Source organism: Odontesthes bonariensis, chromosome 10 (assembly GCF_027942865.1).
Source record: "Odontesthes bonariensis isolate fOdoBon6 chromosome 10, fOdoBon6.hap1, whole genome shotgun sequence".
NCBI lineage: Eukaryota > Metazoa > Chordata > Actinopteri > Atheriniformes > Atherinopsidae > Odontesthes > Odontesthes bonariensis.
In genome coordinates this window covers 22056171-22084015 of record NC_134515.1, presented here as the reverse complement: position 1 = coordinate 22084015, position 27845 = coordinate 22056171, and the positions used below count along the sequence as shown (strand labels likewise).

The following is a 27845-nucleotide window of genomic DNA, read 5'->3' as shown; positions in this document are numbered from 1 at the left end:
TGACACAAGATTCAGGTGTTAACCTGAGTGTTTATTGTTGTTGTTATTGTTCAGTTTATTATTCTTTTTTTCATAATCTATTTATCTGTTATGTATTTATTCATATTTCTGGGGGTGGGTACCTGTGTTTTCTCTGAATGGATGCTGGAAAACCCATCCGTTGATTTTTGCATAGGTTTTGCCTGTCACTGGACAACTGTCCATCTTGCGGATGGAAAATCAATGCGTCACAAAAACCATGCAGAAATAGTGAAAGGCACAATCACCATAGATATCAGATACACCAAATTTTTACATGTCTATATTTTTCACTTTTTATGGCGGGGGTGGGGGGGGTTGTACTAATTGAGATGTACCATGAGAGAAACCCCAAGTCTTTATAAGCTGCCATCATTTCAGTGCACAACATAAAACATAAGAAACTTCCCAGACATTCAATGCCTTTTGTTTAAAACTGCTTGTTAAACAATTCTTCCCCTAACTACATGGGAAAATACAAGCATTTCTATTGTATTTCAATCATACATTTAATTTCCTGTCGGAGATGAAAACTATGTGTCTCCTGCCTGATTTTGTCCTTGTCCACAAACCCTCACATCATACAGGCTTGACACATTGGGTGGCCAGTCTGTCTACTCAATTTTGGATGACGTCTACTGTTAAATAACATATTTTACTAATCAAACAAAACATACTCATTAACACATTTCATTTTTTTGTTTTTTTGCATGAGAAGGTAGGAAAAAACAAAACAAAAACAAACAAACATGAGACCAGAACAGATTTTCAGCAGCAGAGGTATCTGTGGTGATTTTGCATGCGTACACATCCCCCTTTAATCTCTAGTTATTACCCTGTCTTTACTCCCTCTTTTTCCGACAGACAAGATAAATTCTACCTCCGAGGCACAGTCTCTTTGATGGATAAACTCCAGAAAAGTGTGTTTATGTGTGTGTGTGCGTGTGTGTGTATGCACGCCAGATGCCTCACCTCAGATACACACCTGCGCTTGAGAATACAACAGGATAAATCAAAGTAATCTTCAAACAAAAAAAAAGATCTATTCATAATTCTATAATAAATTAACATATCTTTTCAATAAAACATATTTATTCATGAGATTTCTGTCAGAAAATAAAAACTGATCAAATATAATTCATGGGAAATTAATTTCATTCATTCTGGTGATCCAATCAATCCAAACAACAATCAATCAGAAATGAATCCAGAGACAATCCGTCTTTTGAACACACCCGTGATTATGTATTGAAATCAATTCATTGTACTGTGATGTCACTGGCATTCATGCAGCAGGCGCTGTGCTAAGTGGACCCTCTGGAGGGCAATGTTTGCCTATGGCACGTCAACTTTGAGTCTAGTGCTGCTCTTATGGTGTATCTCAGTATCACGAGATGGACATTGGGGTAAAGACACCACTTTTGGCCAGGGAAATGCCCTCCTGGTTTGAAAATGAGCACAGAGGTGAGGCAAAGAGTGGATTCTCATCAGTCCAATTGGACACAACGCTGTGGACTCGAGTCCTGAGAGGCTTTGACATCTAACGGAGCATCATAAATTGTTTTTTTTTTTTTTTGTAATATTTACAGGAAAAAATAAAGATAACCAACATTGATGCTTTTTTTTTTTTGTCTTTTCTTCTCTAAAACAGAGAATTTCTAGCATTTAACGTGTCAGTACGCCTTCTCACACACAGTTGGGGTCAAAATGAAAAGAAAAACAATATATATCACCGAAGAAAAACCAAAACCAAGCACACAGCACACCGCTAAAAACTTTGACTCACAAAATATATGACAGTGCAAACTTACATCCATGTCTCAAATAATTTACAAACATTAGTATACACTTCAGCACCATTGTTTACTATTGTTGTCGAATACATATCAGTAAGCTAGATCTCTAAAGTGGACTCTGTTAGAGCTGGATGTGTGAACAACAAAGAGACAGACGGTCATGGAGTAGATGTTAGCAACATGTTAGCAAAGGTTCACACGTCCATGAGCAGGATGATAGTTGCTAAATTTGTTCAATTGAGAAAGGATGCTTGTTGTGAGGCATAAAGGAGATATCTCCTCCCCTTTCTCCTAACAGTTTGATCCTATAAAGGTTTTCGATAAAGGGGGACTACGTAAATAGTTCATACCTCTTTTGTTGACCACATGAACAAGGTCAGATCACTGCGCCCACTGTGACTGGACGAGACTGATGTGTGCTGGGCATGTGACAGACCGCACAATCGACGATCATCGCTTTGTTTAAGATGCACACGTGTTGTCTTTTAAAGGTCAAATCTCTTCATCTGATTTGGAGGAAGCCTAAATTTCCTCTTTAGGTGGAACTTTGCAAAAAGAAAAAAAAAAGAAGCTACATTTCCAAGACAAAACGAGCAGAAAACAGTGTACCAAAACAAAATAAAGAGTTGCCATCAATACCGCTTTGCACTTCCAGTAACGTGCCATTCCATGTTGCCCAAAGGCAAGCCCTGCATGCTCGCACTGCATCCAAAATCCTTCCTTGAGGGCACAGATGTTACAGGGAGCCACTCAGACAAGGGCTGCTCAGGGGGCTACATTCCGCTTCCCTATGAACATTCCTTGCTAATCACGCTCCTTTTAACACTGCCCTGTCCTAATTAATCATATAATTTGTTTTACTCTTTAATCTGTTTTGCACATTCCCTCACCATCTCCTACTTGCTCATCTCCTTCAGTAGACAGAGGAGAGAAAACTCACAACACTTTGTTTCCTCTGGCGAAAGTGGTTGCTTCACATTTCCTTTCACTTTAAATGTTGTCGTAACAAATCAGAGAGAAACAAATGTGTGATTTTCCTCTCACCCTTGCCACTCACGGTATAGTCTCCCGCCTCTTCTGAGCAAAAATAATTTGAACAAAATTACCATGACCGTAAAGCTTTGAAGACACGATGAGCTGTTTTTTTGTTGTTTTTTTTGCTGAAAAATAATGCTAAGGCTTAACTTGTCTCCGTTTTGCAAGGTTTCCACTAGAAAACTCTCCACTCTCCAAAACGAACACAGGAGCTTCAATGGTTGAATGAATTTGAAAATAACATAACTTGAGGAGGATAGAAAGAACATTATCATAATCTATTTTTTTGTGTTTTTTCAGGTATTACTACTACCATGTATAACCTGGAGAAATATTATGAAGCCTTTTTTTTTTAGTTTGTTTGTTTATTTTTTGGGGGGGATAAAGCAATTGACAAAAAGGAGTCTATAATAAAGTTCTACACTGATCTACTAAGAGCGACTGGTTCCTAACAGCAGGATAGGTTAAAAACTACCAGGGGGAGTCCTGCTGATCTACTGGTATCTGGGTGAAATATGATATATTATGCAGAAATTAAAGCAATTATGATGTTGGTGAACATATTTCATCACGTGTGTCTTGATTTACTACGCAAACTAATGCCCTCAGAGTAAACAAAGCCCCCTGATTTTTTGGAGAGTTTAGTGGCAGACGTTACGCTTGCTGGGCTGGTGAAGGAAGGTGTTTCTAGCATGCGCTGCACGGCGAGGGACCTGCTCCCTCGTGCGGTTTTGGCGTTGGATGTGGTTGCGGCTCAGATGGCGCCGCTCCATGCGAGCTTTGCAACGCTGGACCCTGGCCACTTGGGTGACCTTAGCCAGAGGTCCGGCCTGGGCAGCTGCTCCACGGCTCGCCCTGGTGGGCATAGTGCTGCGGGTGGCGGGGGGAGCAGCCTGTTCAGCCACTCTGCTGCAAAAAGGAGATAAAAATGGTAGAACTCTGAGCTTGCTTAAGCAGGTGAAGGTTAGGCGCAGCATGCATGAATATTTCTCACCTCACACTGCTTGCCAGGCTGACCATACTTTCCTCTCCAACCATGGACAGATTGCTGTTGGAGACCATGGACAGGTTGTTTGGGGAGACGTAAACAGACATGCTGGGGTGCTCTATGAGGAGGTCTTCCATCGGGCTGGCCTCTGCTGTGGCTCCCTCTGCAGTGAAACAGGGGGGAGGGGTGACAAACCAGCTCTCATCCATGCAACCTCTCTCTGAGCCTGCCCCACTGGTACCCCCACTGCCCCCACTCTCACTTCCAGAGCCTGGGGACATCGACGGCGTGGAGGAGGGCGTGGACAGTCTGGCCCGTCTAGGCAGGCTTACGGGTGTGGTGGCACCCAATAGCGATGGGCTAGTGCTTGGGCAAGACAGGGGGTCTGATGGTGCTACTGCACCCCGTGCCCGACTTTTATATGTCCTACGACGCTTGTGAGGCGGGTAGGGAATGGGGCCTTGACATTCTGTCCTCGAGTGTGTATTTTGGTGATCTGATAAGTTACTGTCTGGTAATGATTGTGCAATAAGTGGAGACCCCGTCTCATCCTCCACCCGCATCATGCAGCCAGACTCTTCTGAGCGCATGGTAGGGATGAAATCAGGGATGGGAAGACCAATAAAGACAGATATTTCAGACCGGAGGGGGGTGTTGCAAACATTGTTTTGCAAATGTGGCAGATTTTTCCAAAAAGCCATGCAGGAGGGAGAGGGTCATTTTCAAGGGGTCACATACGCACGCGCACACATACCGGTGTGGGGAATGTTGAGGTGTTTTAAAAAAATTGGAGGAGGGAAAGGAGAGGGGGTAAGGAAACACAAAACACGAGTCACATCATTAGTTGTGTTGACCCTCTGAGGTTGTGATTATGTCAGTGACATAATGTTTGTCGTGAAGAGGAACTTTTACATTCTGTTATTTGATTGGCTCCAAAACAGGCACCAAAGCAAATTTTTATACTTGATAACTGTCTTTGTCATGATCACATCATAAACAAAGTGGATGGAAATGGATGTTCGCAGATATTTTTGTGCTTCCGCCATTAGACGCAGAGCGCTTTTGTGGATGAGCAGTTGCGCCACACCCGGACTGACTCTTCACCCCACTCCGTCATCCCCATCAGTACCTCCTCCCCTCATATGTTAGTCAAATTTACACACATGCAAGAGAGAATGAGGCTAATTCTTGCTCAGTAATACACAACTGGGTTTTTTCCCGCCATAGCACAAAGTTAGAATTACACAGCAATCCATCCAATGCAACCCTAAACTCTCAGACTCACCGGGTAGGTTGACGAGCATCCATCCCTCTTCGTCGGCCTCCGTCACACATGGATTGGGTCCCTTCAGCTCAGCTGCCACTTCTTCTACCTCTCCAAACAACAGGTTGCTTAGACGCTGAAACATTGTTGTTTGTGTTGTCGAGTGTTGATGGCTGTGGTGCTTTTAGTCGTCCACAAAGAAAAAGCTATAGCTGCCTTTTTGATTTAAAAAAAAAAAAAAATGTATCAGTTGTTGTTCTATGCTGCTCTCTTGCCTGATTTTTCTGAGTTTTAGTCTCCACTTGAAGCTCCTTGCTTGATGTTGAGATTGACAAACAGGACTTAACAGGCTTCTGTAGTGCAATATAAGGTTTCACTTGGTTTGGAACAAAGGCCTGCAGAGAGGGAGACAAAAAGAAATGAATAAATTGTGATGAATGGGCAAGGTGCTTCGCCGTCAAATGAATTTTCTTTCCAAATGACATTAAAAAAGAGAAGTCGCTTATCAAGTTAATTTCCAACAGCTTAGTCAAAGTACACAGGATAAAGAAAGCGAACGCTGTCTGTGGCAAAAGTTTCTCAAGACACATTACATCACTGTAGAGCTATTCAACTCAACTCAAACCTGTGTGATATGAAAAACTGCCAAGTTGACATGTAGTGGTACTGAAAACAGAAGCTCATAACTTGTTTCAGCTTTATGCTTCAATCAGGAATAATAATTTGTTTTTATTACTATTAGAATTACAGAAATTACACCTTTTTTTAGGTGTAAAATCAGTTCATAGCTTCTACACCGGAAACTGCGTTGACAAGAGTGAATTTAGGAAAAACCAACAGCTTCAAAGCTGCTAAAGTTGTGTAGATGATACACATAGGTCTGTCACTACAAGTCAGTGGCTCACAAGCACACATTCATCAAATTCAGTGTAAGTATGAAAGTATTGATTTTAAGAGCATTAATGAGTCTACTAAATCACAACAAATTCAATCATGAGGTTTCATCTGGTTCCTATAGGTTGGCGATCACATCATTATGACCTCCACACGAAACACTGAGCCGAAGGCATGTCATAGTATGAAGGAAAAGTGACTTATGAAGAAAGACATTAATCAGCAAGCCAGGACCTGGTGGACAATGACAACTCTCCCTTCCCCCCATTAGATCCAGATAACCATTCAGGACAGTACAGGGACAGATGGAAAGGCCAGAGAAGAGGAAGAGGTGGAGGAGGTGACAGGACTTAATACAAAGAGGCAGACTCTTAAAACATCAAGCACATTGACTGTGCACATGTAAAGTAAAGCCTGTGACCCCAGTAAAGGGCATGACTTTGACTAAAAACCTAATGATGTAATGTTAAACAAATATTTCAACAGTCATAGCAAACAAGCCTCACATGTTCAAACCCAAGTTTTGTTTACTTAAGTTTAAGCTCAATTAAAAGACTTCCACTAAACACACCTGCAAACAGTCAGTGGGGACAAAATGCAGAACTTCCCTGATAAAACCGTTTTTATCAGTTTGGCGATTGTAAAAGCCAATTCAGAGCTGTCTGGCTGGTGTAAATATAACCTCTGATACTGGCACGGGATAAGACACATTGTCTTTATATGGATTTTTACAGAGCGTTTATCATATGAAATTCAAATGAACCCATTAAGAGTAATAAATAGTGCTTGACATTCAGCAAGTTTCATTAGAGATAGCAGAAAGATTAATGCACTGAGTTTATCTGACAACTGGTGTTTTGGAAGTCAATATGATGCTAATCTTGCAGTTCCTTGCACATCCCCCACCCCTTCTGATCCTTGTAGGCTGTAACTTTCAGATGACTTCAGACTGTGCCCCCCCCCCCCCCCCCCCCCCCCAATAATTGCGGGTGTGCAGAGATGTAAGTATTTTTGTTTTTTTGGCTTTTTGTCCAGGCTGTTAGTTCCTTTTTAGCTAATTTAAACCGTTCTAATATTATCAATAGTTAATATCATTATCATCACTATTATTATTCTCACTACCATGATTACTTATGTGTTTTGCAGTTATCATTATTATGTTCTGGTGCTCAATTGCTTTTCTAAGGTCCCTTTTTTGCGTTCGGTTTTAATTTGCTTTGCTTCCTGTTTTATTTTGAAATAGGTTGCTTTGGTTAATTCCTGTTAACTTTGCCCTCTGCATTATCTAACATCTGCTCTCTGTTGATTACCATAACTTGTTGTATAATATACACATATATACATATATATATGTGTGTGTGTGTGTGTGTTTGTGTGTGTTTAAATATGTGTTATGAAATGTAGGCCTGTAAATATGTTTTCGAGTGAGAGCTCTTTCTTCGGGCAGTGATCTGTTTGAGGAGAAGTAGGAGGAGAAAAAGGAGCGGGATGGGCGGGGATCCGCGAAATAAAAACAAGACGCCTGTGACGTCACCCCACGGACGCTGACAGCTCTAGCCTATTTTGTGACGGGGGGGGGGGCGAGAAAAAGAGGTCTATACATCAAACCGTATTGCAACATACAAGATCGTATGACGGTGTATTCAAAACCTACACAGAATTTTCATTTCCTGTCTCCATTTTCTTACACTCTGCCCCAAAGAGTCCGTGTGTGAATGGCTGCTGTTGTCGACGTTTTGTCGAGTGCACTACCCTTATGAAACAATTGCTGCCAACGGCACTGATGTTTATTTCAAATACAAATATATCCTCCCCTTTTTGACGGGTAAATAACACAGCAGACTCGACTTCGCACGGCCGAGAGCCGAGAGAAGACACGACTTTCTTTGTAGGTTATCCAGGTTAAACATGAATTATCCGTATAAGCTCCACAGCTGAAGGGTCAGAGCAATGACAGTAGTGGCTCAGCGGCACAACACGAAAGACATCGACTGGATAAGCTTCGGGTAATACATTTAACCGGGCGTTACACTGAATAACATGTATTATTTGCACACAAATTAAAATTATATCTAAAAAAAACCGTCTCCCGATGGCTTCAGCAGCCGCACATAAACCGCCAACATCAGCCTTCGACTCCACATCAGCATTTGGTGCAATTTGCAAAACAACGACCGCTTGCGTATGCAGGACAGTGCCGTTTAAGGAATACAGGACGTCGAATCGACCTATATAAGCCCGTTTTATTTGTACAGCGATTACTGCTTTCAAAAGTATTCATGTCCTAATAATAGAACATCATCAGACAGTATAATACACAGCAGTCAACAGCCTGAAACATGTAATGGGTCACTGACAGACAAAGACATGTAATTCCGTAACGTTCTTTGGTTTCATGGTGGCAGATTGGCCGATGGATATTTTCTGTGAGTAAACAGAAATCAGGAATGCGTTATATGTTTGCTGAAAAAGATGCAGCCTGATACCTCCGTGGAGAGCATAGTGCGAGAGAAAACAACGACAAAATAGATCTGTGGAAGAATCCGAAAACAGCTTACCTGCCTTTGAAGTAATATTCAAGTTGTAAACGGGATCTCACACACAGTAGAAACGACAACTCTTAAAGCATAGCTTTAGATAGCCTTTATGTGAGGTAGTTAGAACACCATTGTAGAAAAATAAAAGGCTTTCTTCTTAGAAGAAGGGCTTCGTGTAAAAATGTTACACTGCTGTTTTCAGATCATAACATCTGCAGCTTTTTTTTTTTCCTCCTTTCCTTTTTTCCCCCTCCGCTGCAGATTTTCCTGTTTATTGCTGCCTCCAGCTGATCCTCGGATCAGAATATAGAGAGTACAAAACAGCTGATTGTGAGATCACAACATTCTCAACTCCGCCCCTTCCCCCGCCCACTTCAACCAAACCGACCAATTGGAATATTACACCCTTCACAGGCTGATCCTCTAGGCAACAGGGTGGGGGCAGGGCAAGATGAGCTGTCAATCTGCACCAGCAGGATACTGGAACTGGGGACTGATCCCTGATCAGCCTCAACTTTCAACAGCCGCGGTCTTTAAAAAGCACGACTACGGGTGAGAAAACCGACCTAGAGTCTGCTCACAAAGCTCCACATACAGCAGAAAAAGATGAAGAACTGTTGACCAAACCCTGATCAAACAGCAAGCTTGACGCTTGATTAAATGAATTGGAATAAGGAGCAGAAACTGTGTCAACAGACCTTCTATTTATATCCTGAGGAAAGTTTGGACCAGAGTCAGAAAATATATATATTTGAATAATTTTGACTATCTTTATCTCTATTACATAATGATAGATTGTTGTGAAGTTGATACTTGATCAGTATAAAAAATATAGCAAATTGCCAGGTTCTCTTGTGGGCTTTTAAATTAGGCGATCAATACTGACTGGTGACTTTGCAATTTTCTCCCCTCAGAACAACCGTCTGAATATTTACTAAAACAAATTTCAGACACATTTCTGAACAGATTCATTCTCACTGCCAAATGATGCTAATGATGTAATTTTAAATATTATTAGTAAATAGATCATATTCCCCTCCCCCCTCACTCTCACCCTTTTTATTCCGCCTGATGGGAAGGACCTAAATGTGCTTCTCAAATGATATTAGCCAATCATATCTGCTTTATCTGAATGCACCATTTGTGTAACCAATGAGCTTTCTGGAGGTTTCAAAAAACGCCTAGTGGTCACCTCTGATCCCTGCAGTCAAGCTTTGAGTCTGCTCTTCCTTTTATTGTTGCAGATTATGCAAACTGGTGACTGGTCACAGAGCCGTGCATGGCTTTCTGCATGATCGAGGGTCTTAAGGTGAAGGATACTTATGTGTTTTTCCAATTTGATCCTTTTTTTAGTGTGTGAAACTCGTACCGCTTTATGCATCGTAATCCACAAAAGTTTCCACAGCTTGCTTGTGCTCATGAAGTGTTTATGTCCACATATGTGTGTACCTGCATGCTGCTAGGGATTATTGCCAAGTGGAACCTTTAGTAAGGAGGGAACACAATACATTTTCTGTCACTCAGACAGGCGGTCAATAGTATTTTACTTCATACTGTACAAGGTATAAGGATTCCCACTTATGTCCTCTGTGTCAAGTGAAACTCAAGTTTGACAGGAGCTGTCGTGATGATATCACTCTTTATTTGAATTATACAACTGAAATTAAGTGAGCGCTTCTATTTATTGGCTTTGTTTGGTCAAAATACTGTGCCGTCATCTATACTGAATGTTTTTATTAACAGAAATTCTATTATCAAAGGTACCATGCCAGTCAAATTGGACTCTTAGAGCATCTGGAAGGTGTACTTCAGCTGATGTGTTCAACAGACTTTGATGGTAAATCTGAAATGTCATTTCATATAAGCCACAAGAATGGAAGTTGCAGAGCCATGCTTTGTTACATGAACAGAAACTTCAAAGCAGATTTGCCTTCAGACAAGTGCCAGTTTTATTAGTATGCTTGTTTTTCGCATACAGACATGTTATTGCCACACCGGTGAACGTTGATAGGAAGAGTTCACTATGAACCTACTAAAGTAGTGATGATAAGGTTTCGGCCTATACAGTTACCAGGTGCTAGGCAACTCAATACACAACACACATTCACCCTGAAGTGATGATGACATCCAAACCCCAGTCACACACTGAACACAAACATTTAGCAAGAACAGTATGTACATCTGAGCTTCTGTTAATGTTTGTGCTATCAAGCCAGGTGACGTCGCAGGCCTGGTGGAACTTGTCATGTCATGTCCTCGTAGTGCGGGCTATCGTGCCAGTAACTACTTAATAATATTCCCCAGATAAGTTTTGAAAAGTAGCTGTTGCAATGATCTTGCAATGAGTATGAGCACAGCCAACATGTACTAAAAACAGTTGGGGCCTGACTAACCTGAACAAAGACACAGAAAGAGCAGAGGTTCCTCTTTTTTGTTATTCCCCAATCCATGCGGGAGCTTAAGCTGAAGCTGCCTGGCTTCACAGGATTCCCACAGTTTCCCCAAGATGCTTGGAAAACTGGGTGAAAGGTCACAGCAGTCTCTCCCTTCCTGCCTGTGTTCATGCAGCTTTGTTCAACCAGTCCTTGCTGTGGCTGACGCAGCCATCCCAGGTATGAGTGTAACTGAAGCCAGACAAACCTGCTGTGGGAAATACAGTTATTTTGTTTGAGTGCAAGGAGAAAAGTGGAGTGATGGGCAGGTTGATGATTCACTTACAGGGTAACTTCTTGAGTGGGACAACACAGCTCTGGAACGTCTTGTTGCTTTCCCGTGTTTGACAGGAATGCTGGACACTCTCTGTAGGGATATCTCTAAAACATGACAGGAAAATATGAGAGCCTCAGGAAGACACTGTCTAGCCGTGTAATTAGTCTGGATCTGTCCTCCAGGATCCAGGATCTGTCCTTTAAATCACATCAAAAACACATTTCAGGTCCACCTTCTTTAATTAGAAAATTAGAAACATCCTATCTCAGAGTGATGCTGAGGAACTGGTACAAATATTTGTTACCAGTGTTGTCATCAATTGGTTGTGTTGATAATTTTCTGAAAAGCCTTCTGCTGATCCAAAATGCTGAAAAGCTCTGATGAGGATGAAGAAGAGATCATATTTCCACAAAATTGGGCCTCTCCTCATTGGGTCTCTGTAAAATTCAGGATAGAAGTTAAAATTCGTCCCTTCCGCACATAACGTTCATGATGATCAAGCTCCATTGCATCTTTAAAGATCTCCTCGGTCAATATTTTCCCAGCGCAGCCCTTTGCTCTCAGGCTTCAGGTCTAACTCTTAGAGTTTCTAAAAGTAGAATGGGAGGCAGAGCTGTCAGTTGTCAGTCTCCTCTCTTGTGGAGCCAGCTGCCAGTATGAATAGGTTTAAGATTATCCTTTTTGATTACATTTATATTTAGGACTGGCTTGGTTGATCGTGTGCCGTCTCGTTAGTTATGTTGCTACAGACCTGGACTGCTGGGGGACCTCTCATGATCTACAAAGCACCTCTCCCCACTCAGCTCTCTGTACTCTCCATGTTTGTATGTGTTGCTATTGCTTTCAGTTACTTTGGGGTATTTTTGTGTTCTTTTTCTATCCCATAGCAGGTGTGCCTGTTCTTGTGATTTTATATGTTTGAATGTGTCGTCCTGTCCTCTAACTTCCTAACTGACTCAGGCAGATGGCCACCCTTCCTGAATCTGGTTGGGCTGGAGGTCTCTTCCTGTCAAAATAAGAGATTTTCCTTTTCCCCGAATGCATGCTCAGGACAGGGGATTGGATCAAAGTAAAATTTTATAACAATCTGTTGGTTTCTTTTTTTAGTTTGACAACTTAGCATGTTTGTTTTTCCACATCTTAATTCTTTAAAGTGCCTTGAGTTGACTTTTATTGTGATGTGGCACCACATAAATAAAACGAATTGAAACTAAACTGAATTGAAAAGAAAAGAAATGCAGGTATTAGTTGGTTGGAATGTAACAAATTAACCCTAAATTCTATAAAGATGATGCTCAGAGTTAGTTAATATCAAATATTTACATTATTTAAGGATGGATATCTAAAAAAAATAGAATTTCAAGGTCGTAAAAAAAAGACCTAAAATGTGAAGAAAAAAACCTTAAAATAACTCTAAAAAAAATAAAAGGTGTAAAGTGGTGCTTATGTATTCACTCACTTTAGTTCGAGGCCCCTGAATATGATGTTGTGATTTGAATTAACTTCAGAAGTCACTAAATTAGTCACATGATGTCCGTCTGTGTGCACACTAAGTGTTACGTGATCTCTGTACATATTCACCTGATCTCAAAGGCCTCAGACTCAGAGTCAACAACACCGCCATGCAAGCGTCATCATGAAGACCAGGGAGCTCTCCAAGTAGGTCAGGGACAAAGTTGTGTAGAATAACAAATCAGGATTTAGTTTTTAAGAAATATCTGAAACATTGGAAATGCCAAAGGAGCACAATTAAATTCATAATCATAAAATGGCACCAAAGCAAACCTGGCCAGAGAGGGCCGTCAAACAAAAATTCACAGATCAGGCAGGGAGGACATTAATCAGGTTGGCAACAAACAGACCAATTGGCAACCCAGATAGAAGCTGGAGAGCACCACAGAGGAGACTGGTGCATCTGTCCATAGGACACTTATAAGCCGTGCACTCCTCACAGCTGGGCTTTATGGGAGAGTGGCCCAGTGGTTAGATGTGCCGAGCTTATAGAGGCATCTTCAAAGTGACTTTCAGCTGTAACTGCAGCAAAAGACACTGACTCTGCGTCGTGGAGGACACAAATACACACACTGCCATCTTTTAAAATGAATTTAAAAATACATGTACATTAGAAGCTGTAACACGAAAAAATAATATTTCCAAAAAATACTTTGGCAAGTCATTGTATAGTAAACTTCCAATATTAGACGGCTACACCTCCTGTTCTGTTGTTTATATTTTTGTGCATGGCCTCTCGGGTCTCTGCTCCTGCTTTGCTGGCTGCTGGCTGATGATAAGACAGCAGCCCTTAAAGATACAAGGTGCCTCTTGTGTTACCACAACCATTACTACCAGCAAAAATATATGACATACTGTTAGTGGGCTTTGTAGGAACTGTTTTTTGGAAGAAAAAAATGACTCATTTGTTTTCTTTTCGCCAGTTGAATGAGAATTTTAATATCCCTTTCATGTTTGGGGTGTTGCAGTTCAAGCCAGTGAGCTGACTGTTGTGAGGGTCAGAGGGGAGAAAACAGACAGGATTGTAATGGACAACTTTACAGCAAATTTTAATCTCACACGGAAAAATACTACAAACTCCAACTCAAAGTCAGAGTCACTTTGATACGGTCCACTTTAACATCTAGACATCTGTGGCCCGAGATAAAGAATTCCTTTCTGCATCTCATATTGCGTGCAGCTTGTCTGTGCATGCAACACTCTACGGTTCCCGGATAACTTCCCCCACTACCACCCCCGTCACATAATCTGTGTCTAGTATTTATTGCTCAGCACAGAAAGCGTGATGGCCGTCTGTCACCCATCCAGTTTCACGCAACAACAGAGGAAACATCAGCTGTGTTTTCTTTCCTTATGCAATGTGTTTAGCAGAGGAGAAACTTTGCCTTCCTTTCTTCAGATCTCCTAAGACCCTCATTCCACGTCTGCATCCCAAGGGTCTGTCCCTACAAGGCCAGAGCAAACGGGCTCTGGAGGCAGTGTCCTTGGCATGGGTGCACGCACTGATAAACAACGCGCGAGGTGGGACAGGCTGTGCTCTCCAGAGGAACACGACAGATCCTCATTCGCGCTCCCCTGGAGAACTTAACGAGGTGGGCTATTTTAAATTCCCCAAAGGATTAGGCTAACTGTCTGACTTGATAAATTGCGTGCGCAGCCTATCAAAGAATTGTAGCTGTTTTAAGTTCTCTTGTCTTTTATCCCCATCAATTTGTCATTTGTTTTTCACTTAGCGTAGGAGGAGGAGCCCCTTCCTCGGACAGATGTGTCCAATGAGTGAAAGCAAAACATGACCTGCAGGCTAAGAATAGCACCGAGGAAGAATTTGATTGAAAAATATCAAACTGAGCCAAATGTCCAACAGTTTCCTTTCCATGCATTCACACTGACAGCAGAACGGGTACTGGGTTAAGTACTGCTGCTAGAAAAGACTGCCCTTTGGCTGTAGCTTTTCAATCCGTTAAAATGTTCAACGCACTCGGAAAAAGTACTGCAAATGAAGCTGGGACAGAAGGTTGAAACCAGTTAAAGTTGTGTCCTGAAATGACATAAGTAGGATTCATGTCTGTACAAAAATAACCAGCTCAACCACAGATCTATTTAGAGGGGAAAAGTTCCCGAGAAGACACTATTTATATCAACACTGACGAAGAGTGACTCCAGAAGGGGATGTAGCTCAGTGGTAGAGCGCATGCTTTGCATGTATGAGGCCCCGGGTTCAATCCCCGGCATCTCCACAACTTTTGCGAATCTGTTTTTTTCTTTTTTAAAGTGTACGCAACATTTTATAGGCAGACAAAAAAGTGTATTTCGTGTGGGTTTTTTTTTTTCCTTTTTTTTTTTCCAAAGGCCTTGGTATCTGGTAAAATGAAATACAATAATAATTTAGGCTAAATGTGAGGCTTCCGAGTAAATGTAGGTCCTTTTAAATCTTTGTCAGCAAGGTTACACAAAATTGGCCGAGGAAAATTTTATGGAGCTGATGGAAAGGCGTTGCATTTAATTTTTCTAAGGTCCTTAAATCTCACTACCAGAGCCTCGTTCCTTGCGCTCTGTGACGGTCTTTTCGGTTCCCACAACAATATCACTTCCGTATTCGTCACATAATCTAGACAGGGATCTTCTTTACTTTCAACTTTGAATTTTTTTTTTAATGGAATCTTCTTTACTGTTCAACACAAACTTGACAACAACACTAATGAGCGTAAAACTGACGCAAAGCAAAGCACCTATTCATATTAGGTGTTAAATCGAATCAGCTCTGTTTAGATTAGGCCTACACGTTTAGTCGTGATATTACATTTTACGTGAATAGGATGAAGTAGATATGAAAGGTGGATGGATGGATGTTTCTTTTACTGTTTAATTGTCAGGAAATCGTGGGTCCTAAATAAAATGTTCAGTGGTAGCTCTGTTCTACTGAAATGCCTCAGTTAGAAATAACCTCTGTGCCACTTGATTGACATTTCTGCCTGTGTCAGAGGCCTTCGTTCTTCATCTCAGTAACATTACTGTAATTGCATTTAATGTTTACAGCCACAAAAGAGATGGAAAATAGTTTTACTCTGCTGCCAGAGGAAATAATGAAAAGACTGTGAGAAACCGTTAAGGTCACACCAGTTTTGGTAGTAGGTTAAATGCTATGAAGAGCAGCATGCGTGAGTGCACATTGGATTAGTGTCCATTTCAACTTTTTTTTAAATTAAAGCTTAGATTATAAAGCTTCTAACATTGAGCTTTCATGATGGGTTGTCTTGATGCAAATGTGTATCAGGAGGGGGAATTTGGTACAGCTAACTGACGTATAGTTTCACATTGTTGAAATCTGATAATAATTAGGTTGTCTGTTGTGTATTTGTGAATATGGCCTGACCTGTGACTTTCATCTGAACTGCGAGGCTATTAAACATTATTGGTCTTTGGTCGCCCCCTAGTGGTTAATCTGAATAGATGCAGATCAGTTCACAGTGTGAACAGTGGGTGGCGCCAACTTGCCGTTTGTTCCATTTTCGATCTTACTTGATTTTGCCGAAGACAGCACAGCACAGTATACTGTTGAGGACTGGTTTAGAAGTTATTTGACAGCATTTTGGTTCAATTTTAGATTTTTAAGAAAATCACTGAATCTGATAACAGTCGATTAAATAACAGGGTTGATGTTGACTATATTTATACCAAATGTTAAGCTTTCTTTTCAATCAAAACAGCTTATATTCCGGCATTTTAAACATAAAGATGATATGAAAAAAACTTAATTTGATATCGTTGCAATTGAGAAAGCTCTAAAATACGGTGCAGGAGATAAAAGATGAGGGTTAGGGTTAGCAGCCACTTTTATTACTTTTCCCCCCAGAAAGCAACAGAAATTTAAAAAGACAAATAAACATTTTAAAGAAGTTGTGAGAAAAACGTTAGTTCAATAAACTGCCTAAAATATCAACAGTAATTTTGTGCCAAAACTTCCCCAAACAACAAAAAGCTGACCATTTTTTGACCTTTATTGGCGCCATGGGTTACATCAAAGAGGGTCCGTAGCTGGATTGTAGTGTCTGCCTGGTGTCCAGATAACATTGGAGTGGACACACAAACACGCACTCGAGGACCTCTGGGCAAATGTAAACTCTCTTTGCACGTGTAGCTGATTGTGTGTCTCTGACTTAAGAATTTATTGGTGAGGTTTAGAGGGTAAGAAAGTCTGGAAGGTGCACAAACACACGCTGTTTCTCAGATTTCCATGCTGGGTCGTGAGCCAACGGTGAATTTCACCACCTCGCACAGAAATGGAAAATGTTTCCATCTGTGTGAGATATGGGAGTGTTTGCCCATCACTCACTGAGTTGTCTCAGGCGTTTGTTTAGGCCATCACTGAGCACTATGACTGAGGGCAAATATAATTATGTGTGCTATTAATTATCACTTGTTGATACGTTTGTAAAAAACCACAGGTTCATAGCGTCAGTAACTTAATATGCTCACACTGAGAGCACAAAGAAATTAAATTGGGAGATAAAATTCACTGGTGTTTCAATTGTTAATATGTGAATAAAAGATCATGCTTGTATAATTCCGAAAATGATCTGATTGCTGTCAAATTGCTTTAGAAATGTGGCGCACACATTGACACACATGGGGGTCAAACTTGTATTTTAGTAGCTTCAGTTTCTTGCCGTCGTGTCTATACTTTTCATACATTACAAAGATAAATGAGACTGTTCTTTTGAATTTCATTCAATTTTGTTGTTTGTTTCACTGACAATTTGTCGATTTATGATTTGGCCTCTCTAGAAGTTGCCTCATTGTATTCCAACCCACTTTGCTGATTACAAAGGAACACTTCGCCCATCTGTGGCAATGTTTGTTCATGTAATTGTCCATTCTTTTTCATCTGAATTTTTACGTCAGGTATAAGAAGGGAAAAGAAACTACAGCAACCCAAGAAAATCTGTTTTCAGCATACTTGGGTCTACTGCGGAGAGAGTCAGTGCTCTGAGTCTGTTTTTGGGGTTTGAAAAAGTATTGGTGAAAGCATTAAAATGCTGAATGTAAGTGAGGACATCACGATATAAAGGGATAAGTTAAAAACAAAGTCCTTAATTGAAAAGCTTTTTTTGAGAAAAGGCACAGAGGAGCTGCACACAGCTGTTCACATCCTCTGTAATGTTTGTTTAGCACTGTATTGAACTTAGATGTGTAATGTATTGCGTTGAGTATGATACTGACAAATAATCCATTTGTCTTTTTGAGCTACACAAAGCCATCAATCCATTTGACTTGTTGGCTGCCTCTCTCTTATCGGAGCGTGCTTGAACAGACCAAAATGTGGGGCTAGAGCAGAGAATGGGCTCAAACTACAGAGTATTTGGAAGAGCGTGTTTCTATGCGTTCCTCTGGGATAATCTTATCGTCCTCCTGGTGAACAAGTCGACATCTGAGCTGCAGGGCAACGCTCACACACACACACACACACACACACACACACACACACACACACACACACACACACACACACACAAACACACACACACACACACACACACACACACACACACACACACACACACACACACACACACACATACACACACCTCAGTCTGCGTGTAGAAACAGGTAAACAAACATGTGGCGGTGATAATGTTTGAAACAACTGGTGCACATCAGAAATAATCTCTTGATCTTGTTTTGTAGTTAAGTTGAAGATATATTAATAGCAAGACAAAATATGATAAAAAAAGATAAAAGATTTAAAGAGGTGCTAACTTTGTGAATTATCTTCACGGACACATTAACTACACTGAGTGTCCATCGAACCTTTTCGAGCCCAGGATATATTGACAAAAGAACTGACAGAGGCCACAAAAAGCAGACTTCTCTTCTCTCTTTCAGATCAAACTGCAAGCGCGTTGGGAGATCTACTCATTGAATCGTCACAAATACAAAGAGGACTTGCCTCAGTCAGTCTGGAAAACAACCTGCTAAACACCAAATGTAAATGTGCCCAAGTGGCCGTTACCCATCTTGCCACTGGAGTGAATGGTAACAATGCACCTGAGTGATCAAAGGCTATCAAGGGCTTTCTAAAATGTAAAGCGTGGCTTTTGGCTGCATTTGAACAAAAACATGTGGATCATCACAATAGGTGGTTGGGAGGCTGCTGATTCTATTCAAACAAGAGAAGAACGAGTCAAAAATCATCAGTTCACGCATGATATGAGATGCATTCAGATTCTGAAATGTGGACTCGAAACGAACGAATATTGTTAAAGAGTGAATGTCAGCTCCATCGTCGAACATTGTTCCCGAGAGAAGTGCTTCACCCATGTTAGTTTGGTACTAAAATTGTTGGGTCAACGTGTTGTCGTTGTTGTGTTGGAGTCACTTGTTTTAAACCAAAAAATAAAAAGCAGAAGTCTGCAACACTTTCAGACTCAATTGGTATCACCTGAGGCAATATCTCTGATTTTGTGCAGCTTTCTTTGGAGCTACAAAATGCTTTAAAGGCCTTATAAAGCTTTACAACGCTTTTAAAAGCTTATTTCACATGCAGCTGTACGTACTGGGTACTATTGTCAACATTCCCTTTTCATTTTTCGTCTTGTATTCTGTCACCCTGATGGGATAATGAAATATTGATCGAATTTTTTGTACCCGGGTTCAGGAACAAATACTACCTAGTTTCATGACATGACAGGTCAAAAAAAAGTTGGACAACTGCACTGATTTCTACTGTATATAGAGAACTGGGTTTACTGCCATCTGCAGCGACTTGATTGCTTCTTACTGCACATTGTCATTACTAAAGAATGCTTTCAAGAATTGTTTGAAATTGATGCAGCATCTGCAGTAGAAACATATAGTTATACTGAGATAAATAAGTACCATGCAAAATCATAGTGCGTGTGTGTGTGATTCAGAAAAGTGCTTAGTGCTTTGTGAGGGTCTCTGTGACTGTACCTTGTAGGTGTAAAATGTTACATTTGGTCAACACGACCACAAACGCACACATTCGGTCCAATTACTGTACTGTGAGGTTCATGGGGTTAACTTTATTGTCATGGGTGCTGAAATAAGCTTTTTTCCTTATTGGCATCTGTCAGTATTCTGCTAAGTTTGACATTTTTCAAAGTTTAACTTGCTTCTTTTGATTCTTCACAGAATTAAAAAAAAAAAAAAAAAGCTGCCACAATTCAGCCTCTTTAGCTCACAACAATTTAAAAAAAAAAAATCCTGTCGCGACTACAAAGTATTTGATTGCATGATGCGCTTTTTTCTAAACATAAAACAAAATTAAAATACTTCAAGCCCAGCTGATTTCCAAAAATAACCTTCAGCCAAACTCATTAAAAAGTTTTCAGAGTTTAAGACATAAAGTGAGGAATTGAATACATCTTGTGGATTAAATCAAATCAAATCAAATTTATTTGTATAGCACATTTCATGTACAAACAATTCAAAGTGCTTTACATAAAATAAAAGCATTGCAGCAGGAAATGTAAGAAGCATCAAAAATACATAAAAGAACATAAAGAGAAACATATCAAATAATTTAAATGAATTTAAAAACAAGCAACAGTCTAGATAAGTTAAAAGATATTTCATGCATAGACACATGAGAACAGAAATGTCTTTAACCTGGATTTAAAAATGTCTACATTTGGTGAAAGTTTAATCTCTACTGGCAGTTTGTTCCAGGATTATGAATGCTGTGAGCTTTACGAGGTATTTAGCTAAAATATTAAGTGTAAAATATCACAACATTGGACACTCTGGGTGGACCAGGGAGCAGGTAACTGGGACTGTGAGTTCAGCAGCAGCTGACTTTCTCTCGGTAAGTGTTCCTAACACAAAAACCTTTACGCGATTCGCTTCTCTGCAGAAACAAACTACCAAATGACTCGTGTTTAAGTTTTTGCAGATTTTCTGCAGTTTGCATCGAGCACATTTCTACAGAGGGTGTGAGGATGGAGCAAGAGGTGAATCATTCAAAATGTTCCTCTTCAGACAAAGCTCTGCTTCACCTTTGTTCTTTGTTTTCTCTCCATCTCTCTGCCTGTCCCTTTTATTCCTCTGCTGCTGTGTGTACCAGGAACCTGCGCATACTTCCCTCTGGAATACATGAGGTACCAGGCCTGTCTCACCACCATCTGGCACTTGGGAGCGCTCTTTTACTCAATCCTTAGAGAATAATTCATTAAACATTAAGATGAACTCTGTACGGTCCACAGGCAGGAAACACACATGCCTGTACTGAAAAGTGCACCACTTTTCTGTATGGAAGCAAACCTGTTCCTGTTTTTTCAAATGAAACTCTGCACCTGTTCTAGTACCTTCCTTTTCTTTTTTTTTTTGCTTTTTTAGACTTTAAAATGTTATCAAATGCGTCTGGCCAGAGATCCAGCAAAGCATGCCACTCTGGAGGAGCTACCACACCCTCACACAAACCACCCAACACCACTTGAACAGGTGAAGAGTAAGGTTTATGTTCCTCCCACCGGCACTCGTACTCCCCAGTCAAGAGGAGAGCCGTACATACATTGTATACGTAATCTTTTCAGACCAAAACTGGCCTAAACTTCATAAAGAGGGTACCCTGTGAGTAGAACCAGACTTTATAGCAATAAATTCCTCTACAATAATTTAATTAAACCAAAAAAAAAACTAGAATAAAAAGTAACTGACTATAAAGTGGCTATTTAGAGTGATCCCAACATGAGATCACCAGCCGTGCAGCTGGAAGCATCCCATGTTAAACAGCAGTAGATTACAAATGAAAATGAAAGTCTACAAACACATGAAGAGCTTGTATTTTTTTTTTTTTTGTAAATACTACCTATACATCCTGTGTAACATGGGATTAATTTTACATCACAGATATTCTTCGGACCTTTTTTAAGATAAAAACAGAAATGACAAGTTTCACACAAATTATTGGTGCCTGTTCTCGGGGAAAGACAAGACAGAACCCTGCATTACCTTGCTGTGTGTGTGTGTGTCTTTGTGTTTATTTCTTTTCTCTCTCTTTTTTTGGTATGCTACTTACTGTGAAGTTCATTCAAATGATGGGTCACGAGACTTGTCTTTTTTGCCATGGTGGGCTACAGCTTACGTGGAAATACGAGCAAAGGTGATGCCTCACTTTAACTAATGCTGTGGTCATTCCAAGAAAAGTAATGACTTTTGAAGTTAAAAAAAGATCATTTAAGGGTTTTACTCTCTTTTATACAAGTCATCTTTGACGGTAAGACTGATACGTTAAGTTTATGTGACCTGCTCTATAAGAATATGTCATATATTGTTTGTTTTTTTTGCCAAGATGCCTTTATGTCCACCATCTCTGCTACACAGTCACTAACCGATGTGGCTGTATTTTGGGGCATTTTCAGGAGGTTTCATCAGGCTGTGCAAGCCTCCATGAGAACACTGGCTGGTTTATCCCTAATGCCACAGAACAGGGAACATCTGTTCCAAGCTGGAAAATTATTAATGTCTTCATGTCCTCAGTGTGTCACTGGGTCACTCTAACCTGTTCTAACACACTTTGTCTGCAGTCTGCTATCCCGCTATCCTCAAAAGAGCTAATTCAGCAGTGTGTAATCAGCTATTTCACTTACTGTGTTGAGAAAGAGAGGTCAGGTGGATTTTTCATACTGTCATTTTTTTCCCCTGCAGTTTGTGTGGGAAAACACGGACTGGAAAAGGAGCACATGCATATCATACACACTGTATGCTTCTTGTAATCTCAGTTGCCACATTAAGCCGTTTCTTCATCAGCAGCAGTACCAGATTACTTTCACGTGTGTCTTTACTATTTACTTTTGTTTTTACTGCTGTCCTGCCCTCGTGACCCTCAGTCTGCGTGGCGTCAGCGTCAACAAGCACTCTGATGTGTGAACTTTTGGGCATGCCATGACAATGGCGCCTTTAGACAGGTGCATACAGCCCCATCACCCAGCAGCCCTCATGCTGGCGAGCATATGACTTTCTTTGCAATGCTAAGCAGCCTCTCTGTGGACACTGAGACATTCCTGTCTGATGGCCGGCACCTGATGTTCAGAATCACAGGGTCCGTGCACCAAGGGAACCGTTTCGAGAAGTGCATGGTCCAACTTTGTGTTTACAGCGCAGTTCCGCACAGATGACACTCCAAATATTTAGCAAATTAGCGAATGATTTAGTCGTAATAGGTTATAATACTTATAGTATAATAAGTATAATACTTAGTATAATACTTTAACAATAAAGCTGAAGAAAGGAAAGGACTGTGTCACGCTCATTTCCTCTCGGAGTAGCTGCATTTCATGCTACCTGAAGGCTTTTTCATCATCATATTGTTCCCGTCGTCGACTCGCTTAATTTGACCTAATTTCATGCTGTGAGCAGTCTAAAGGAACAGTGCTACTTTTATTCAAAATGACTTATTCCCCGCAGAGAGCGAGGGAGAGATGCGACGAGTTGGGATGAATTGGGCATTTAGTACTGAATGGGGCAGAGAGAACAAGCCGTTTGTTTCTTTCTCAAAAGTTCTCCTTCACACCAGTCGGCGTTAAAGCCTGGAGCTGCAGGCTCAAAAGACTTCAGAGGCATCATAAAATGTCATTTAGACCTATGTGAATAGGGAGAATTGTTCTTAAACAACTACAGAGTGAACAACGTGAGATCATGACAAAAGTAAATCTGACGATGTTACAACACTTTTTTTAATAACGTGGAATATACAAAAAGAGATTCCTCTTTTGAGCAATAGCTATTCTGTTTTTTTGGGGGCTTTTTTAATGATTATGCAGATATATGTAGAAATATTTCCGGCTACGCCACACCTTTGACATGTAATTTACAGCAAAGGGCGCTTCCTTCGTCTTATTTTGCACGTTGCTCATCACACTGCAAGATTTCATCTGTTCTGTTTTATGTGTTTGCCACATATAGATTCACCACATGTGCACACTTTGGTTCTAAAGCGTTTGACGCCGAATTCCGAGTAGATTTCAAGACAATAAGTGTTTTCCTGTCGTGAGGGACGAGCCATTAGGGCCGTGAAATGCGCAATTAGATCAGCGCTTTAAAGATTTTGGCACGTTGGGCACCTGTGGCGAGAGAGGATGGTGACGCCTTATAGCGCACGGGGTGTGACTTTGGGCGGAGATTTGCCCACCCACTCCGCTACTTCTCCCCTCTATATGAGGAGGCAACTTTCACAAGATGCGTTCAACATTTCAGGTTGTGGGATTGCGCTTTTAGAATTTCTTGTCGACTGGAACCTGCAATTGTCTGAGGCTCACTTGGATCAGAGCGCCACCCGGTTGTGGAAATTACTCTTGTTGTCATCAGTCGGAAAGCTAGAGCTCAAAATGCCGCGATCATTTCTTGTCAAGAAGTATTTTTCCAACAAGAAGCCTCATTACAGGGAGAGTCATCTTGAGAGCCAAACCGGTATGTTTTTATTCTTATTTCTTTAAGAATTTCGATAGATTTCTGATCGTATTTGACTTGCAAAGTTAATCACAGAGCAGAGCCAAGCCACAGAAATGTGAGACACTTACCTTTCATGTAGCCTCCAGGGTTGAATGAAAAAGTGTGTTTAGTCATCTGGAAAATGTGTTGATGAGAAAGCTTGATGGCCGTGTCTGTGATGAATGGAAGCTGTAATATGAAACCAAGAATGAAAACAAGTTTAGTTCTTTATTAGATTATCTGCTCATTTAACTGAAAACCCACCTGACTTCATCTACTTTGTGTTACCAGCTTTTGTCCCTGAAAGCTTTCCACGAGCTGAACTTCCAACACAGAACAACAGGTCTGCACTAACCTGCCATCCCACCAGCCCGTTCTTCACCAGTACCGACACCCTGCCTGCACCGCTCTCCCCGATCACCCCAGTGTCTCTGCCTCGTTCCCCGCTGGGCCCTCTGGACCTCAGCAGCTCTCCCTCAAGCAGCAGTGGAGAGGAAGAGGAGGATGGAGGGCGCACCTCGGATCCCCCCAGCCCAGATGTAATCCAGCACATCTACCACTGTCTGCACTGCAGTAACAGCTACTCCAGCCTCTCAGCCCTCTCCCACCACCAGCTCTCCCCCTGTGTCCCACCGCAGCATGCACCCTCCCTGCCCACTGAGGTCTCTGCACGCCCAGCCTTCCACTGCAAAAACTGCCCCAAGGAGTACACCAGCTTGGGAGCCTTGAAGATGCACATTCGTTCGCACACTCTGCCCTGCGTGTGCCCCACCTGTGGCAAGGCCTTCTCCAGGCCGTGGCTGCTCAGAGGACACATTCGCACACACACAGGTAATTCTCAGAAGTATTGGTATGTCAGACTATTGATTATTACACTATTGGCTTGTCAGTGTAACACCTGGTTGCACCTTGTTCCCATTGATATTCACTGATGTGTAAGCAAATGTTATTGATGAGCAGGACTCGTTGAATCTCAGCCTCACAGAATTGATCTGCATGAAAAAGGGCAGCCTGCAAGTTCGGGTGTTCCTGCTCCATTGTTGCTTATCTGTAGATCATTTGAAAAACAATGACCAGAGTACAAACCTTTTGGCCTCCTAATGTGTTAAGTGTTTTGCTGGTGCTGACAGTATTCTCTCTCTCTCTCTGTCTCTCTCTCTCGACAAGGTGAACGCCCCTTTGCTTGTCAACACTGTAACAGGGCCTTTGCTGATCGCTCCAACCTGCGTGCCCACCTGCAAACCCACTCAGAGGTGAAGAAGTACCAGTGCGGCTCCTGCTCGCGGACCTTCAGTCGCATGTCCCTGCTGCACAAACACAGTGCCTCTGGGTGCTGTCCTGCCTCATAGACTGACATTCCCTGGACTGAGTTCCAGCTTACGCCGCTTGATGGTTCTGTTGCCTCTGATAAAAGCCAACACACATAGGACTTTGGGAGATTGACACTAAAGCCGTAGAGAGCAGATTTGCTTTATAAAGTGACTTCTCAAGTGCCTTAACTTGATCCAGTTGATCAGATTTGAGGTTACACTGGTATTAGCAAATCGATTTTGCTGCTCCTTTATCGTCTGTGTGTGTTTTGAGGCAGCTGGACACGCAGTTAATTCTCAGAAAACACCATTGGTGCCGGCCGGTCCGGGACTGCGGCCATTTTGCAGCTGCTTGGGTGTGTTTGTGTGTTTGTGTGTATGCGAGGATGTCATTCCTCACTATACTATACATACATTATGTGTGGGTGTTGAGACAGCTGTCTGTGCATGGTGCACCGTGGAGGCAGGGTGCTGAGAGACATGTTAGCTTCGACAGGTGACACCAACCCCCGCTCCGGTTGCCCTTCCTTACACCACAGACACTCATGCATGTTGTGGGACATAAAACGACCACTTGTACTTGACCAAAAAAACACAAGTTGCCTTTACCGATATGGTTCTTTCTATGGTCTGAATTACATTTTGACATGTTTTTATTTGATAATCTTTTTATGCAATATTTTGTTGAACATGTTTTCCAGATGATGTACATTTTTTTTCTGGCATTTGTAAATAAAATCATCATTTAAAAAAAAAAAAAACTATGCCTGTTTCCATGTCCTCTCAATGTTAAGTAGTATTTCAACAGGCATTGTACTGATGCACAAAGTTCATTAGGACAGTCATGACAGTTTGTGAATGGGAAGATAGAGCTGTGCGCTGTTGTATAGGTTGGTGTGTGTTGGGAGAGCGGGGATAGGTTTGTATGATGTTGAGTGATAAGGGGAACACCTGCACACACCTGCCAGGCAGTTGGGATACGTGGAGAATATATGCCAGTGAGGGAGGAGGAGCACAGGGTGAGTGCAGGTGGGGGGGATAAAGTCAGATAAGCAGAAACTGGATAAAGATGCTGACCAAGAAGGTTTAAATCAAGGAGATTTTTCCTCTGGAAAGTGTAAAAGTTGGCTGGAGTTTGGGAATCCTACTGACCCACCTTCTGCTGTAGAAGTATCTACAAATGGAAGCAGGAAATTAGGCTCTAGTCTAGACCAGCAACAATAACAGAATACATCCACTCAGCCTGTGCAGCCACCTGTTCAGCAATGGTTCAGATCTGCTCTCCTTGTTGGAACCTTTGAGAGACGTCTGTGTGTCCACGTCCAGCTGAGGCTGAACATCCAGGGTGCACATATGGCAACAATGTGTCTCCAGTCCCCATTGCCCCCCTGACCCACACACATACACACACACACACACTCTGACGCCAGCATGTCTTAGTGAGGTAAAATAGTGTTTCCTTTCGATAGCTCTCATTGCGGAGAGATGCGGTGTGTGTGTGTGTGTGTGTCTGTGTGTGCTGGATGGGGGTTAAGGAGGCACTCAAAAAGCTTGAGATCAGATTGCATGACTTAGCTTGCCTAAAGTAAACAGCACCCCAAAGGCTACACACATACAAACACACGCCTACTCAATAAAGAAGCTGACTTTGATCGTGAGGGGATTTTTTCATTTGTCAGTCCACTTCTCATGGCTCTTGTTAAGCGAGAAGTGAGAGTCATCTTAACAGCTTCACACCTGCACGGGCAATGAGTCAGAGGCTTGAACAGCCGATTGATTAGCTATCAGGTGGTTGGCACATAGAGCCACGTATTACGTCAAATAATGCTGCAGAAATGGATATTATCCATTTTTATTTCCCTTAAGATATCTAAACTCTACCTCTACAAATAATGCCAGTAAGCAGTGTCATTTCTTATGTGCTTCGGCAGGTTTTGAAATATAACTCTGACATCTTGCTAAGGGGACATTTTTTCTGGTTTGCAGTGTGTGGGAGGCAGTCTATCAGTCTATAGCTGTGAGGCAATGAGATCACTGGGACTGTCACCTTTCTTTTTCATCAAGTGTTGGTATCATATTGGTCCCCTCAAAGTATTTTAATGTTCACAGCGTCTCACAGCGTCATGCATGCAGCCCCTGACTAATTTGACATTCCTGAGCCATTAGTGACAGACATACAATACCACTGTCTAACGGAGGGAGGGCTGCTCTGGCTGTTGTCCTGGCAGTTTACTGTTGAATCAAAGTAATAATTAGATTTTCCTGTCACAGGAAAAAACGTTTTGCTGAGTTAATTGCAAAGACACAGGGACTGCTTTTTGATTGAAATTCTTA

At 41.5% G+C, this 27845-nt stretch overlaps 2 protein-coding genes and 1 non-coding gene across 12 annotated transcripts; 2 read left to right on the top strand and 1 right to left on the bottom strand.

Moving 5' to 3' along the window:
• Nucleotides 1–18: 18 nt before the first annotated feature.
• Nucleotides 19–12017, bottom strand: tp53inp2b (tumor protein p53 inducible nuclear protein 2b). Of its 8 annotated transcripts, none has more exons than XM_075476893.1 (5): nt 11251–12017; nt 10926–11175; nt 5123–5496; nt 3844–4417; nt 19–3758 (listed from the first exon to the last, which is right to left on the bottom strand). In XM_075476893.1, the coding sequence occupies exons 3-5, from the start codon at nt 5244–5246 to the stop codon at nt 3491–3493; spliced, it is 966 nt and encodes a 321-aa protein (XP_075333008.1). In that variant the 5' UTR covers nt 5247–5496; nt 10926–11175; nt 11251–12017; the 3' UTR covers nt 19–3490. The 8 variants fall into 8 exon arrangements, with proteins under 8 accessions (XP_075333008.1, XP_075333009.1, XP_075333011.1 ...); XM_075476894.1 differs by having other exon boundaries at nt 10926–11172; XM_075476896.1 differs by having other exon boundaries at nt 10926–11438; nt 11546–12017.
• Nucleotides 8818–26244, top strand: snai1b (snail family zinc finger 1b). Of its 3 annotated transcripts, none has more exons than XM_075476891.1 (5): nt 8818–9084; nt 14153–14345; nt 18637–24180; nt 24493–25032; nt 25369–26244. In XM_075476891.1, the coding sequence occupies exons 3-5, from the start codon at nt 23850–23852 to the stop codon at nt 25548–25550; spliced, it is 1053 nt and encodes a 350-aa protein (XP_075333006.1). In that variant the 5' UTR covers nt 8818–9084; nt 14153–14345; nt 18637–23849; the 3' UTR covers nt 25551–26244. The 3 variants fall into 3 exon arrangements, with proteins under 3 accessions (XP_075333006.1, XP_075333005.1, XP_075333004.1); XM_075476890.1 differs by lacking the exon at nt 8818–9084 and adding an exon at nt 9776–9841; XM_075476889.1 differs by lacking the exon at nt 8818–9084 and adding an exon at nt 10824–11144.
• On the top strand, nt 14919–14990 carry trnaa-ugc (transfer RNA alanine (anticodon UGC)). The gene has a single exon. It is a non-coding gene; the product is annotated as a tRNA-Ala (tRNA).
• Nucleotides 26245–27845: the final 1601 nt, after the last annotated feature.